Genomic DNA, 15,199 nt, shown 5'->3' with positions numbered 1-15,199 from the left:
GAACATCTCCCTCTCTGAATTAGGCGTCCAGGCGCGCCTATGCAGAAGTTCACAACGCTGGGCCACCTTTGCCATACCTCGACGTAGAAGTCTCTTACATTGAGATGGACTCGTCCGTATCAACGTTAGATCTCGACAAGGAACGCAACCAAGAAAAGCTTTATGATGGCCATATGAGACGCCGAATCCACAGCGTGTGGCAGCACTACAGACATGGTCGCATTGTGTCTTCGGACGGAAACTCTTCCCCTTTTCTAGATGTGACACTTCTGCCTCATCATTGAAGTGTTTGATCCGCGCTTCACCAGGATGCCTTGCACCGAAGCTAAGCGCTCTTGGTCGCCATGCATACAAAGGTGACCAGCCGTAGAGGTCAGGTTCCGGAGTCCGCAGCAACTACTTACACTACATGCGTTGGAGGCACAAAATTGTCGAGCCGAATCATGTCACATAGCTGCCCATCTTCGGTTGGTCTACCATTGCGGTATGTTTCGCAGGATCTTGTGTAACAGGGTTGCAACTGTGCAGGCCCTCAGATTTTCGCACTGCCTGGGCTAAACTCCTGCAGAAAATACAGCTCATACGGTTTGGCCTCATATCGAGGGTAGTCGTTCACATCCAGATATGTGACATCGAGACACTCTTGTTGCATGCTGGCAACTGTTGCCCCGCCGCATGCGTCCGATGCCCAAATGGTGACGTTTGGTCGAGCGTCAGCACTTGCAAGAAGAAGTATTCAATCCAATACCACTTACTAAAAAATGGCTCGGAGATGACAGCCCCGTCGGCCAAAATATTCACATGCACTGTACTCGGGAAAGGTGTTGCAGACCCTGTTCGTCGCATCGCTCTAGTAGCGTCTTTCGAGGAAGGTTCCTCCACAGCCTGGGCGGTCGAAGAGATCGACACAGGTATCGGTTGTTCGACTTCCTTCGCTCGGCCGCCATGTCCGACAAAAAGCATCGCGATCGTATGATGCTGCGTACAGCTGCTTGAATGGGGGGCGACCATCATACGAATTGTCTCACCCAACGCGACACGAGTGGTGTGAATTCTTGCGTTCGATACAAAGCATCGTAAGACTGATGAGCGTGTGACGCTTGAAAGTGACTGTCATGTTGATGATGCAAACCAACGCGGCACGGTTTGCGCCTATTTTTGCACTCTGACGATCTACACGGATATCCAAATGGGAGTCCCAAAGATGGTAGAGCAGCCCGCGTGAATCGCTGCACTCCTCTGTGCCACCAAGGTCAATACTCTAGGTTACGTCGCTGGCTCTCGGACGGCATCATCACCGAAGCACTACATGTCGGAATGGGATTACGAGGGATGTACAGACGCTAGCCGCCGTCAAACGAGCCGCTTCAAGAGGAGTCCATGCGAAGCGATCAGGCACCGTGATCAAGCTTCAGAGCCCTCGTCTAGCTCGCGTTCGTTCTACGACCCACTTTTATTGGCTGCATCGGCCGCAGACTGAGCAGATGCTTCCCAGACTTTGTTACTATGTGGGAAGCGCCCGCCGAACGTCATCATCGCGAATCGTTGATGACGGTTGCAACGAGACACGAAGAGTCTTCAGCTAGGAAGATTGGCGCAGATGTACAATGACGATTCGGGCCGGACGGTCAATTCTCCACAGATAGTCAATGAGCAATCATTGGACAAACACTCAATTCGTATTGTCTAAAGCTATAGGTGAAGATCCCTAGGATAGCGACTGGACAAAACCTCGTGACAATGACGACGCGATTTCGGGCTGCTTAAGCCACGTTCCTGGTCCTCCATACTCTACAGCATTCCCGCGGAGACGAAGAGAAAAGCGAGCAGTCCGACGACCGTGTTGCTGCTCTGTCCGGTGAGGCCCGGCCCAGCCTGCGAGGGTGCAGTCGTTGTCGGCGTCGCAGGGTTCGTGGGCTTCGAGATACTTGTAGTGGTCTGAGTAGTGCTTGATGGGCTTGACGTGCCAGAGCCTACACCCTTACCACAGGCCAGCGGTGAAAAGGCATCTTGTCCTGCTCCCTCCGCAAGACAAGACGAGAAATCGTCCTATATGGTGCCCAAAGGATTCGTTCCAGAAACGCCGGTGATGTTGACGTTGCACCAGACGAAGCAATCACCTTGTAGATACAAGGATGACTTGCCGCTATTGAATGTGGAGCAGCAAGCACCCATCCTTTTAGCTCTGTTGTCCTATTTCAGTGACGATTTCAACATCTGAGGGACAAAAGGCCTGCTCACCCTCCTGGCACACCACAGTAAGGCAGCGAAGAATTCACCGTAGGAGAACCGCCCGACTGGCATTGGTACAACGGAGAATCAGTCCCGTTCGAGACATTGAGACCGGCATTTCCGCCGATGGAAGATTTGAGGACTGCGAGTGCGGCAGACATGACTTGGTATTCAACACGCTTATTCGAAATGAACGAAGAATGAACTGCGAGAAGATGAGAGCGAGAATTCTAGAGTAGAGACAATAGTAGATGGGAACATCAATCTCAGGGCGGTGCATATTTCTCAGACCGGGCTCCCGTAACGTGATTTAACAAGCATCATAATGCGTGCAAATGCTCAAGAATAGCATGTACTGTGCCTCATCCGAGCCTGAGTATTTCGGCGTAATCTTGAGCTATGATGAGAGCGCTTGACTGGAGTCACATAGTCAGCCAGCGATCCCCAATTTACTGCAGCCTATGCGGTTGTAGTCGCGGTAGTCGCAGAACTAGTGCCAACAGCCATCACGATCGGTAGTGCGATGGAACGAATAAGCGGCGGCGCGCTCAGCACAACAGATGTCCGGGCGGTGAATTGATGCAGTTGCACGGAACACGGCTCGAACAGGTGCGCGTACACCAGCCGTGGGATGCGCCGATCACGAAAAGAAAACGTAGCGCTGCATTGTACAGTTGTGATAACCTTGCATGCAGCAATGAGGATTTGATGCCCTGAGTATCTGTTTGTCTAGCTACCTACCTAGGTAGGTACATAAGTGTATTGTCCAGCTGCTAAGGCCCATCAGGTTGAGGCCTTAGGCCAGCTGGCTGGAGAGATACCTCAGGCATAAACGGGTGATGTCAACGCAAAGATATCACACAGTACCTGAGCGGCTATTCCACAAGTAAAGAGAGCCTGGACAATTCGTAAGGCTCTGCGATGCACCAATCTTGTAATACATATAGTATCTACCTAGGCAAGTACTGTATATATATAGTGTGTGGTGTGTAGCAGACCTACCTTTACTTAGTAAGTACAGCCCTTGGAATTATTACTACAGTACCCTGGAACTGCACCTGAAGTATATTCTTATGTCACCGGTGCAACTAGACCGTTTTGGAGCACAGCCGGAGCCTCCAGGGCTGGGAGTCTCGGAACATTCTCGAGAGGTGTCGTCAAGGGTATCTTGACCCTGGAGACAGTACTAGCAATCATCCTTCTCCCACGCATTGCTCCGCAGATTCTAGTTTGTGCTCGTCGTGATACAGTGTGTTGCTCCAATATCTCTTGCACTCTCCGCTATTGCGAATATAATCCCGCGATCGATCGTTCTCGTGAGTCCATCTCTTTGTACTTCGCTCACGACATTTGCTTACACTGTATAGGCCACACTTCGCCGCATGAGCTCGCCTTCACACCACTTCTACCTCAAAACGTCTCCTGCAGCATCGACGTGACTTTTCCACCTGGATTCCTGATAAAATGGCTACCGATACCCGTGGCAGCTCTTCCGGCGCAGATGCCATGTCTGCCGCTGAGCGTCTGCAGCAGCAGCATGCTTCAGACCACTCACACAACCCAACTGTGGAAGAGGTGGTAGATGAGGATATTCTGGCTCACCCACCCCCTTCAGGCCTGCCGTCGCTCACAGGTGATGCCGGTGGCAACGTTGGTAGCTCTGGCAAGGCATTGGGCAAGCAACCCGTCCGAGACAATGTCAGCAAGCCGGCGTTCGACACTCAATCCGAAGAGCTGTTCCCAGCGCTTGGAGCTCCGAAGAGCAAAGCCGCTGCTGCACCTTCAATGTGGTCCAAGAAGCCATCCGCGGTCGGCAAGGCTGCGAATGGCCTCTCTAACGGTCAAGCCAATGGAGCAGCTTCGTCTACGAACTCCTCGGGTGCAGCCTCCTCCGGTCTTCCTCGAGGACCCGTGCCACAGATGTCTCTGCCCGGTCGTTACAGCGAGCAAATTCAGCTGCACCCCTCTGTCATGACTCCGCGAAAGGATCTCAAGAAGCCAGTGGCCGAGATCTTGCGCGAAATCAACAAACGCTCGAAGGCGAATGTTGAGATGAAGTCTGGGCCTGGCGGTGTCATCATCTTCGAAGGGACTGGTCCAGTTGATGCGGTTCGTATCGCCCTCAAGGAGGTTGCGAACCAACTGTGCGCCAAGGTAGGTTTGGGCGGATTTAGATCCCACACACAGATCCAGACCTAGCTAACATCGTGCAGCAAAACATCAAAGTTTCCATTCCAATTGGCGTTCGCGGAAAGATTGTCGGCAAACAGGGAGCCACGATCCAAGCTATCTCAAAGAAGACTGGGGCTCGTATCAACATCTCCAAGCAAGAGGCCGCTGACATCCTCGAGGATGACGATCTTGAGGCCACCATTGACGTATCCATTGAGGGCGATCCCTTTGCTGTCCAGATGGCTAAGCAGGATATCGAAAAGATCGTGAATGAGCACACCTCGACTGTGAACACTCGTCTCAAGAACATTCCTGCGGAGTACTACCCATTCCTGTCGGGGGCCAACAATTCCGCACTCGACGCTCTACTTCAGGGTCGAGACCTGAAGTATAACGTTCCTCAATACCACACTTGGAAAGATCAAGCACCACCTCAAAATCCCGTTAACCGTCAGCCGGCAGTATTCGTGCCCCAATCAGGACTACCCATCCAGATATCCGGGGAGCGTCAGGCTGTCGCTGAGCTCAAGGCTGAGATCGAGCGGCAGGTCCAGGAGCTTCAGCGTCGGATAACGCTGGAGCAGATGGCCATCGAGCGTGGTCGTCACCAGTTCATTGTTGGCGAAATGGGAACCTCATTGAATGAGTTCTTGGCTGAAACAGGTTGCTCCGTGATCTTGCCACCAGACAATGACGATTCGGAATTGTTGACGGTCGTCGGCCCGCCAGAGCGAATCGAAGAGGGTCTGAACAAGATCATGGACCTGGCGTCCAGCATGGCAATGGCGAGCGCGGACATCGCGCGTCAACATGCAACCGCTCCGCGAGGTGCTCAGGCGCATGCTCGTGATGTCACACGATACCTCCAGCAGCGTAAGGGAATTGAGCAACTCGAGCGACTTCACAATGCTCGAATCGTGCCCGATAGCACGGGCGCGTGGCAGATTTATGCTCGTGATGGAAAGAATGCTATGAAAGCTCGATCTGACGTGATGAACTTGATTAGCGGCCATCCTCCGACACGATTCCATGCCGTTGACGTCAACCCCTTTTTCCATGAGCACCTCCGGGGTCAAGCTGCCACACGCATCAGAGAGCAGCATGGTGTTCACGTGGTTGTTCCTGATGATACAGAAGAGGGGACTGTCATACTTGTCTACGAGGACAACGCTGCTGCGCCGGACTATGAATTCCCCAGGCGTCAACCTTCACCCCAAGACGCGAAAGCATTCCAGCAGGCTCTTCAGGCAGCTCAGGCACAGATCCTTGGACTGTTCGAAGGTCAGCAGTCGATCGTCACACGTGACCTCGAGGCACCTGTCAAGTTCCACGACAAGATCAGGAGACATGTCGATCGCCACCATCAATCGCAGCCTCAGGGACAGATCCCTGTCCAAGTGTTCTACGGTGGCAGCAGTCAGCCGGCGCAGAAGCGGGCCACGGCGCCGAGTGTAAGCGTGCGCGGACCGGAAGACTCCGCCGACGCATTGCTACAAAGTCTCTTGGCATTCATCGAACAAGAGAAACAAGATGAGCTTGAACGTGGCTTCACTATCGACTTTCCTTTCCCGCAACAATATGCCAACCACCTTATTGGTCGAAAGGGAGAGAACATCAACCGCCTGCGTGAGGAATTCGATGTCGAGATTCAGCTCAATGATGGTAAATGCCAGATCAAAGGACCTGAGGCCAAGGCCAATGCAGCCAAGAAGTATATTTTGGACATGGGCCGAAAGCTGGAAGACGAGTCTACTCACCATTTGAACATTCCCGCAGAGTTCCACCGGGAGCTGATCGGTCCACAAGGAGCTCAAGTAAACCGCCTACAAGATCGTTACGGCGTCCGTGTCAACTTCCCACGTAGCCGACAGGTCGCCGATGATGCCTCTGTCGCCGACGACGTTCCGCACAGAAAGAACGATCAACAGCCCAACGAGGTCATCGTCAAGGGCCCAAGCAAGGGAGCCAACGAGTGCCGTGATGAGCTGCTCAGTCTTTTCCAATACATCAAGGACAATTCACACGTGGCCATTGTGTCTGTCAACCAGAGCCAGCTACCCTCACTTATTGGTGCCGGTGGCAAGGAAATGGATGCTCTCCGCCTAGAGACCGGCGCGCAGATCGATGTGCCTGGCTCACGGGACGCCGCCAGCGCGAATGGACGCGTCGATATCAAAATCAAGGGACAGAAGAAGAATGTCGAGAACGCTGAGAAGCTGATCAAGCAAAAGGCAGCCATCTTCGAGAACACAATACAGCGAACATTAGACGTTGATCGTCGGCATCACAGGCACATTATTGGGCCATCAGGTAAGCTCAAATTCTACGCGCATATTCATGCAGTGCTGACATTTTAAAGGTTCCACTCTTCGCAGCATCGTGATCAGATCCGGTGGACCTGAAGACCAGCGACTCCACAACCGCATGGTTCGCCTACCCAAGACTGACACCGAAGGAAATTCCATTCGGGTCGAAGGTCAAAAGGAAGTCGTTGATAAAATCATCGCCGAGATCGAAGCAATCGTCCGCGACCAAGATTCCAGAAAGGAAGACGTTGTTGAGGTCAAGCCAGAGAAGCACCGTTTATTGATTGGCCGTGGTGGCGAGACGCGTCGCAACCTCGAGCAACAGTTCAATGTGTCGATCAACATTCCGAGGCAGACTGAGACTGGCCCACAACGCTCACAGGTCAAAATTCAGGGTTTACCCGCAGACGTCGAGCGAGCCAAGGCCCACATCCTGGAAGTCACCAAGGAACAGGATGGCGAGACGATTCAAGTGCCACGACGTTTCCACCACGGCATTGCCGACAACGGACAGTTCTTCCGCAGACTGCGCAGTGATCACAAGGTCTTGGTCGACCACAATGGCCAGCGCCCGCCTCCGAAGCCATCTACACCTGCACCGAGTCGCGGCAACGGAGCAGCCATGCCGTTGATCACGGACGACCCGTCTGCTAGCGCGGGTAGTCACTCATGGGAGTCGCACGACCTCCATTCGTCGACTGAGGAGGGCCAGATCCCTTGGGTCCTCTCCGGTCCATCCCCTGAAGCCGTAGCCGCTGCGCGCGTGAAGCTCGAGCGCGCATTGGAGGAGGCTGCGAACCAGGATACCATCGGATTCCTCATCCTGCCCGACCCTCGTGCTTATCGGCATGTCATTGGTCCTGGCGGAGCCGAGATCAACCGCATCCGCAAGCAGACGGGCACCAAAATCCAAGTCCCACGGGACCAGGGACGAGGTGAGGCTATCGAGATTCTGGGCACCAAGAGCGGAGTCGATGAGGCGAGGGATATCATCCTCGAGATCGTACAGAACAACGCATAGAGCCTTCCTTGTCGTACCCATCGATTCTCATCGGCTCGCGATGATCTGGGCGCTTGCGTTACGCCAGAGTGTCCATGATGGAACTTAGCGCAGCAACGGCGGGCTTGTTCGGACACATGGTGGATCGAGCTGTATCTGGCTTGCCTGGCTCTGTATTCATTCAAACCCTGTTGTAACATCATAACATTTGGTCCTTGAGCATGTCAGATGTATGTAGTACAAAAGCGAAATCGAGTTTATCAATTTCTAAAACGCCTCCAACCCTGCGCACTGATGTCCATCCACGAGATCAGTGGAGACGTGTGCAGCAGCGGTAATATGAAGCTGTCTGAATGGAAGTTTTGATGGTATGACCAAAAAGCTGCAGTACGTTGGCGTCAAGTCCCAACGAGCGTAATGTCACAGAAGTCGAGACGAGTTGGTTCGCATCCGTCAGATTATACAGCATCTAGCACTCTCCACCAGATCATGTTATGAGCCTCAATAACCTTGTTGACAAGGCGCAGATAAATTTTGTATTCGGCGTGATGCCCTGCGCCAACGATAAGGGTTGCGACGGACCCTGGGCTCACGAGCGTCATTCCTGCAGGGCTACCTTGAAATTTGTGGTCAAACTTGCGCATGTGCTTACAGTAGAATTTAATTGCGATAGCACAGAGGAAACCATCCACCTACTCGAACTTCAGGATGTCCAAAAGGAAAAGGAGCACCGAAGATCTAGAAAAGTCGACAAGCCACGTCCCCGACATTCGCAAACAGCGCCGTATATTATATGCTTTCTCCCAGGGCGCACATCAGCTTGCGCAGGCGTTCAAGCTTGCGAAAGGCTTCGAGCGACAAAAGTTAGGTCGCCGGAGAAAAGATGCAGAGGCGCAGAAGGACTATCGGGGTATGCGCAGGATCGACGAGGAGGTCGCAGCATTGAAGGCAAGTGGACGGGTTCATTCGTCACCACGAGCATGAGGTCTGACCATTCGGATACAGGCGATCGACGCAAACGTCGCAGCGAAGCAGTACATTGCGAAGAACTTGATCAAGATCAAAGCCGTGATCACAAATCCTGACCTGCCGCCCGACATTGGCAAACCAGCTGCACCGTCCACAGATCCTGCGGTCTTAAATGTCACCGCAAGGCTATGCAGTTCTACACCGGTCAGGAATGCGCTCCCCACCGCCATGAAAGAAGTCAAGAGTGAATTAGGGATAGGAACCGATGATCTACGACCGGGCAAGAAGAAGCGATTACGAGCAAAGGACTATCAGAATGGAGACGCGGAGAATTCGGCCGAAGGACAAGAGGACGAAGTAGACGCAGATGCGGCGGCGAAGCTGAGAAATGCTCTGGGGCTAGGTGCTCAGAGACCGGACAGTGAAAGCGGCGACTCTGACGACGACGGTGTCATTTCCGACGATGAAGAGGATGGCTCTGGCCGGTATCGCAGCCGACTGGCCTTCTCGGACGAGGACGAGGACGATGACCAGGACGAGGATGAGGATGAGGAACTTGGGTCTGATATCGAGGCGATAGAGCGACGGCTCGAGGCAGAAGGCATTGGCAGAAAGAAACCACGAGAGGAGCGCAGATACGACGCCGAGTCCGACCTCGAGCTGTCAGACGATGAATCTGAGGCAGACATACCGGTGCCACGCAAGGTCGCGGCTCCCAACAAATCGGCCTTCATGCCCTCACTCACGCTCGGCGGCTACATTTCCGGCAGTGGCTCTGACATCGACGACGCGGCTGCGCTCGCACCACGGAAGAATCGACGAGGGCAGCGTGCGCGTCAACAGATATGGGAGAAGAAATTCGGCGTCACAGCGAAGCATCTACAAAAGCCCGCAGGCAATGCACGATGGGACCCGAAGCGTGGAGCGACGGACAGGAATGTCAGAGGCGGTCGGCAGCCCATGGGCCGTGGCGGACCGGTCAGGAGACCTAATGAACGGGGTTCTGGGGATAGAACTGCACACGCAAAGGGCTCAAGTGAAACAAAGAAGCCCAAGCGGGATGATACTGGCCCATTGCATCCCAGTTGGGAGGCCGCCAAGAGGGCGAAAGAAAAGAAAAGCGTGCCTGTGGCCTTTCAGGGAAAGAAGATCAGTTTTGATTAGAAATCGACGCTACGGATTATCCGTCGACGAACATACCAGAAGACAACGTGACAATCTCGAACGAACAATGCATCATACTTTAATTGTCGTCTTCGATTGTTGTCTCAGTCTCTCTGACATTGTTACTTACTTCAGAAAGACCGACGTGGACGTTGATCTCACAAGTGTCCTGATCGCAGTGTTGCATGATCGAACACGCGAGTATGCGGCGTCAACGGAAGCGAGAAGGCGACAACCAATTCCACGTATTGACGCCAGCATCGTGCGTCATGGCGATCTATATCATTGTGAAGCGAAGATTTGAAGATTGCAATGCGGACGAGAGTGGCGGTGAGGCGAAGACGAACCGAAACAGCTTTCGGCCACGGAATGCAAGTGCTGCTGTCACCGCAATTCACGTACACATGAGTGACACGAACGTACCTTTTGATCTTTTATTACCTACATCTGCATGCGATGCAAGGCAGAGGCAGCGCGTAGAGATACATGTTATCATGACCTACGCTTTTCCGCGTTTGAGCCTTCTGTCGAAGGATCGTAGACTGCACGGTGGCGAGCTCAGATATGCCTGCAGCCCAGACCACGGTTTAGTATGATAGGCATGTCCCGGGCTGATATATGTAGACAATTACGACGCGAGACCTACGCGTCAACCCTGCCGTTTCGCGGGTTGCTGGGATAACTCGAACAGCGCTGATGATAATGTGATGAGCTGGTCGTCCTTCCGTCCTGGTGGCCTGGAGACCAACCAGAGCTGTATGTACAGTACAGTACAGGTAGAACGGGCGATGTGTGAGCATTTGCGTTACCTGTCCACCACCTGTCCGGACCAGCCGCAGAGAGGGACATCGGTGCAGTCCCAGTATCCCTCAGGCCACCCTGTCAAGGTGATGTACGAGGGCGGGCAGGTTACGATCGGGTTGGTTACCGTACGATGCAGGGAGCCCTGAGCTCGTGCTTGGTACGCGCAATCGACGCGAGGATTCAGCCATCGAGTTACCTGGTCATCTTCCCGTGTCCTCCTCTCGATCACTGGTTAGGGACCCGATCGCTCCTGTTATGGACAAAGTCGGTGGCGACGACGCTCTCACTGCCGTTCTACAGAGCTGTAGCAGCAGGGACAGTGAGCAGGGACGGTCCAGGATGAAAGGAGTGATCAATGGGGGGGGGTGTGCAGATCAGCGCGTGAAGGACGTGGTGGGCACTCAACAATACTGTACACACAACACATTCCCAAACCTGGTCGCTCGAACCGAGTCCGTCGCTTTTGCATCATTTCCATCGCAGGGCCATCATTTGATCACTGTCGATCATTCAATGGGCAAGTGCCATCCCACCGTGCCTACCAACCAGAGGGGGTCTGTAAGGCGCGAACGATCGGTTTCCTCCAGGGCTTCCTTCCTGCGAGAGAGATCAGACCGTTGCCTGAAACGGCCTTCAAACCCCAGGTCGCAGCGGTGACGGGGCAAAATTTCCAGCGCCCAACTTTCCGATTTCCTCTGCTCCAGTACCGGCTGTGTACGTGGTGTCTCGGACGGACCCGACAAGGGGAAGCGAAGGAGGAAAAAAACGGGTTTGCCTTTCTACCCTGTGACACGAAACCGTAGTAACGATGATCAATGAATGGGCCGACGGATAATGGCTGGAGACGACGATGATAACGACTGATGAACTCGACGTTGGATCTGTCCTGTCAACTGTACAACGTTTGTTTACCGGATGAACACGCCACGCGACGGCTCTTCACACATGTCACAAACGAGCGACCCTACAGACAGGCTCTGCCCAGGTCTTGCTGTTCTTCGCCCGGGCGCGCGCGCCTGAAGTTGCAGCTCGATCCGATCAGACCACATTAATCAGAAATTCACAGCAATCTGGCGACTGCCACACACATCAAGAGAGGTAGGCGTAACAAGGAGCCATGGCACCCACCACCACCCTCTAACTCATCATTTGATCGCCCTCGGGAGACATTGGATTGTGGGACTGTGCGCGAAGATGTCGTCGTCGGAATTTGTCGCATCAGGTCAATTCACTTGAGATAGAGAGACAGACAGGGAAAGGTCTCGCCTAGTTGCGGTGCTGTAGCGTGTGTGTGCTTGCCATTGCCAAATTCCGCCAGTTCGCTAGCTGCAGCATTAGCAGCTCGGATACATTTGCTAGCGTCACACACTGCACGATGTCGGACGTTTTCATACAGCAACGGTCTGATGATTCTACACCACAATGCCACGCCCACACGACAAATGGTGTCGGAAATATTTTCAAGTGCCCAGGCCAGGTGGTCTCTGGGACGGGTCGCAGAGCATTTCTTCTAGGTAGGAATGTGCTGTGCGCGATTCGGCAGTCATGAGTCGCTACGCGAAATCCTTTCATTACCGGCACGGGTCACGTCAATGATGATGGGAGCGATCACGCTCGGGTCGTTGTTACTGGATGAGGGGTGAGGGATGAGTGTTGAATGATGAGTTTGGTGGGCAGCAGGGGTGATCGATTGAAGCTGGCCAAAAAAATTGCCAATAACATGTATCTGCACCTACCCATCCTCACATCAATGAGGCTGCAAGGCGAGAAGATCATTCCTTGGCTCTTCAAGAACGGTCTGTCACACCGTCTCGCTTGGCTCCGATCATGCAAACGGGCACGAAATGGCGGTTTGCACTGACGTGCAGGCAGGGTGGTGGTGCCGTAACAGTTGCACGACAGTTTCTGGGGATTTTCCATCCTTGCTCGTCAGCTTTCGGCACCCTGACAGCATGCGGGGGGTTTTTTTTATCAGAGCAGGGAGAGGTTGGAGCAACTAATACTCCCTCGATCACGGGGCCGGAGCGTCGCAAACGCTTTCTCGCCGATATTGATCACGGGATGGAGACGGCACGGTTCGACAACGATGAGTGCTCTGCTGAGGCACGGCAATATTACGGGAAGCATTGGAGCACATCGAATATGGACTCTGCTTCGAAGATCGGGCCGCATTGAGCATCGGCGCGCTGCATGTTTCAGGATGCGCTGTGAGCGAGTGCACCGCAAGTCTGTAGACGTACATTTTGTCACGTCGACATCCACCTCACAGCATGTATCGCACTGTAGGGATGGGCGACGACACGGGACGCGCATTCGATGTGGAATGGCAAGCATCGGTGGAGGTGACCAGGCTCTCATCTGGAAAGGCATGGTTTGGGCTTGATCATGCCATGAAGTAAATTGCATCGACTCCGACCAAACTTGACTTGCTAGGGTGGACAGCTCTATGCATCATCCTTCACCACCATGATCAGCAGGTTCGAGGGCGGCGTGCTCGTATTTCTCTCGGGTCGTGTCCCGACACTGTGTGATGCTAGATAAGACGTGTGAGGGGCGGGAGATTAAAGCCCTCCAAGCGGGTTGTAATGTAAACCTGGCCACGTCCCGCCGCTATCTGCTCTGTTTGTCCAGTGGTTGTCTGAATGGCAGAAGAGGCAGACGTGACCTGCTCTATCACGAGGATTGTAGACAGCACACATGTGGACATTGTATAGGCGGCTCCTCATCCGCCGTGCCCGCAGTCTCGTATGTTGCGTCGAGAAATGAGCTTTGCAGCCCGGAAGATGTGCTGGGCCCCAAGATCGTCGGATCTCGGGTGACATCGCCATTGGGCTGAGGATGGCTCATCATGACACCGCTGAGTGTTTCCAGTACCCAGGTCTGGCTGTTCTGTTCTCAAGTACATCACAACACCTTTCGCCTACGGCTGGAGCCGACAAACCCCTTGGTGCATGCAGCTAGCAGCTAATGGCTTCTCAAAGGACGGTCTAGTAATTACAGCGTGAAATGTAGGTACCCGACTGCACCGCGCGACACTCCTCACTTGCAGCACAAATGGGGATTGTCAGCAGAGATTGTGGATAGTCGGTATTTGTGTTTGGTGGGAGGAAACGTACACGACCACTGTTATGCGATGATATCATGAGGATCGGTATTTCAATGGCATGAGTAGAATTCATACGAACCTGCCTAGGTAGGAGTACTAGGAGTATTCTGCCGAGACATGGCGATCTGTCGTATGAAGATTCGCATTCCAATTGAAACATTTCCATCACGTGGAGGAGAGTGAAACACCAATAAGGCCCGCGAGGCAGCACATTCCACGCCGACATTCGGGAAGACACCCAGGCACCACCCGCGGCACCTGGATCATTGTTGATAGCACTGCCAACTGGGACCCGTGACGCGTGCGGGAAGTCGCGGTGCACTTGCGGTCATCGATCATGGTCGTATCCACCGCGGAAATGATGTTGCCACATATTACTCTGGCCCATATACACGTCGGGTCTGTGGACCGAGGGGATTGACCAGCGAGCCTGAGACAAGCCCACCTTACGTTGCAGCAACGAATCCTCCGATCCGGCCGCACGGGGCACAGGGACGGTGCGCAGATGCAGATGCGAGAGGTGGAAGTCCCTCAGACACAATATTTCCCGTGAGGACAGATCCATGGTCGAGGGCGCGACAAAGTCAGTCACGAGCCAGCGGCAGAGACGAAGCGGACGACGCGAAGCAAACGAAAGGACGCGGAGTGGCAGACGGAAGAGAACACCATCGATCAAGTCTTCGTACGCTGACCATGTCGCTTTTCTTTGGTCGAGAGTCGGCGGTCTGCATGTGCCTGCCCGCCCGCCCGACCAGCAGTCCGATCGTCAGCAGCGACGGCTGCAAGCATTGACAAACAACACGATTATCATTATTATCACTGATATTGCGCCACCCGTGTACTGGATCTTCTTCGGCGTCTGGGTGAACCAAAGGTATGATCGACACACCCAGTGCAACACCCGGGTGTACGTACACTTTTGCAATGGGGAAGTTTAGGCAGTGGGTACCGATTACAGTGGTCAGTACAACACACAGGAGCAGCAGCATAGTAGGATAGTAGCAGTCACTCGAGAGTGTGAGGCATTGTGCAAGGATCATCACGGCCATGAAACCTCGATCCATGCAGTAACTAGGTGCTCACGGTACTGCATCCTCGCGTGCCTGGTCGAGATCCGACTGGAAAAAATACCATACGCATCCCATTCACGACCGAACAAGCCGAATGATAATAACCTTGGAATGGTGTAGAGACCGGGGGGCGACGGGCTACAGCACAAGGCCTGTCGACGATGAGGAGGATGATGATGATGATGATCCCAATGCTGCAGGTGTACAATGCCACAATGCATACAACCCTCGTCACCTTCTTTGGGCCAAGGGGAGATCCACCCAAAGGAAATCTGCCGCCTTGACCATTTCCCTATTCTCCACCCTCGCCCCCCTCCCAATTCCTGGATGGGCGGCCCTACCAAAGAATAATAAAATAAGATGGACGCCGACCGTT

General features: G+C 53.7%; 4 protein-coding genes across 4 annotated transcripts; 2 read left to right on the top strand and 2 right to left on the bottom strand.

The window, feature by feature from the left end:
• Window positions 1-560: 560 nt before the first annotated feature.
• K489DRAFT_198893 (uncharacterized protein) lies at window positions 561-1,161 on the bottom strand. Its single transcript, XM_033599585.1, has one exon. The coding sequence runs from the start codon at window positions 1,012-1,014 to the stop codon at window positions 613-615; it is 402 nt and encodes a 133-aa protein (XP_033460571.1). The 5' UTR covers window positions 1,015-1,161; the 3' UTR covers window positions 561-612.
• A 2,438-nt stretch (window positions 1,162-3,599) lies between these two features.
• On the top strand, window positions 3,600-7,835 carry K489DRAFT_379528 (RNA-binding G protein effector of mating response pathway). The gene is made up of 3 exons (XM_033604673.1): window positions 3,600-4,386; window positions 4,446-6,714; window positions 6,764-7,835. Exons 1-3 carry the CDS (start codon window positions 3,697-3,699, stop codon window positions 7,729-7,731), a joined length of 3,927 nt encoding a protein of 1,308 aa, XP_033460570.1. The 5' UTR covers window positions 3,600-3,696; the 3' UTR covers window positions 7,732-7,835.
• Window positions 7,836-8,418: 583 nt separating this feature from the next.
• On the top strand, window positions 8,419-9,843 carry K489DRAFT_388294 (Bud-site selection protein; the record flags this gene model as incomplete). Its single annotated transcript, XM_033606404.1, has 2 exons — window positions 8,419-8,658; window positions 8,716-9,843. The coding sequence occupies 2 exons, from the start codon at window positions 8,419-8,421 to the stop codon at window positions 9,841-9,843; spliced, it is 1,368 nt and encodes a 455-aa protein (XP_033460569.1).
• A 4,365-nt stretch (window positions 9,844-14,208) lies between these two features.
• K489DRAFT_379524 (uncharacterized protein) lies at window positions 14,209-14,891 on the bottom strand. Its single transcript, XM_033604672.1, has one exon. The coding sequence runs from the start codon at window positions 14,815-14,817 to the stop codon at window positions 14,338-14,340; it is 480 nt and encodes a 159-aa protein (XP_033460568.1). The 5' UTR covers window positions 14,818-14,891; the 3' UTR covers window positions 14,209-14,337.
• Window positions 14,892-15,199: the final 308 nt, after the last annotated feature.

Source organism: Dissoconium aciculare, assembly GCF_010015565.1.
Source record: "Dissoconium aciculare CBS 342.82 unplaced genomic scaffold K489scaffold_5, whole genome shotgun sequence".
NCBI classification, from domain to species: domain Eukaryota; kingdom Fungi; phylum Ascomycota; class Dothideomycetes; order Mycosphaerellales; family Dissoconiaceae; genus Dissoconium; species Dissoconium aciculare.
This window is presented reverse-complemented; position numbering and strand designations above follow the sequence as displayed.

What these genes read in the sequence shown, in the direction of transcription:
- K489DRAFT_198893 (XM_033599585.1), bottom strand. Translation starts at nt 1,014, where the DNA reads ATGATGGTCGCCCCCCATTCAAGCAGCTGTACGCAGCATCATACGATC.
- K489DRAFT_379528 (XM_033604673.1), top strand. Translation starts at nt 3,697, where the DNA reads ATGGCTACCGATACCCGTGGCAGCTCTTCCGGCGCAGATGCCATGTCT. An exon ending in CGAACCAACTGTGCGCCAAG is followed by an intron (nt 4,387 to 4,445) that starts GTAGGTTTGGGC and finishes AACATCGTGCAG; the next exon opens with CAAAACATCAAAGTTTCCAT. An exon ending in GCACATTATTGGGCCATCAG is followed by an intron (nt 6,715 to 6,763) that starts GTAAGCTCAAAT and finishes GACATTTTAAAG; the next exon opens with GTTCCACTCTTCGCAGCATC.
- K489DRAFT_379524 (XM_033604672.1), bottom strand. Translation starts at nt 14,817, where the DNA reads ATGGATCGAGGTTTCATGGCCGTGATGATCCTTGCACAATGCCTCACA.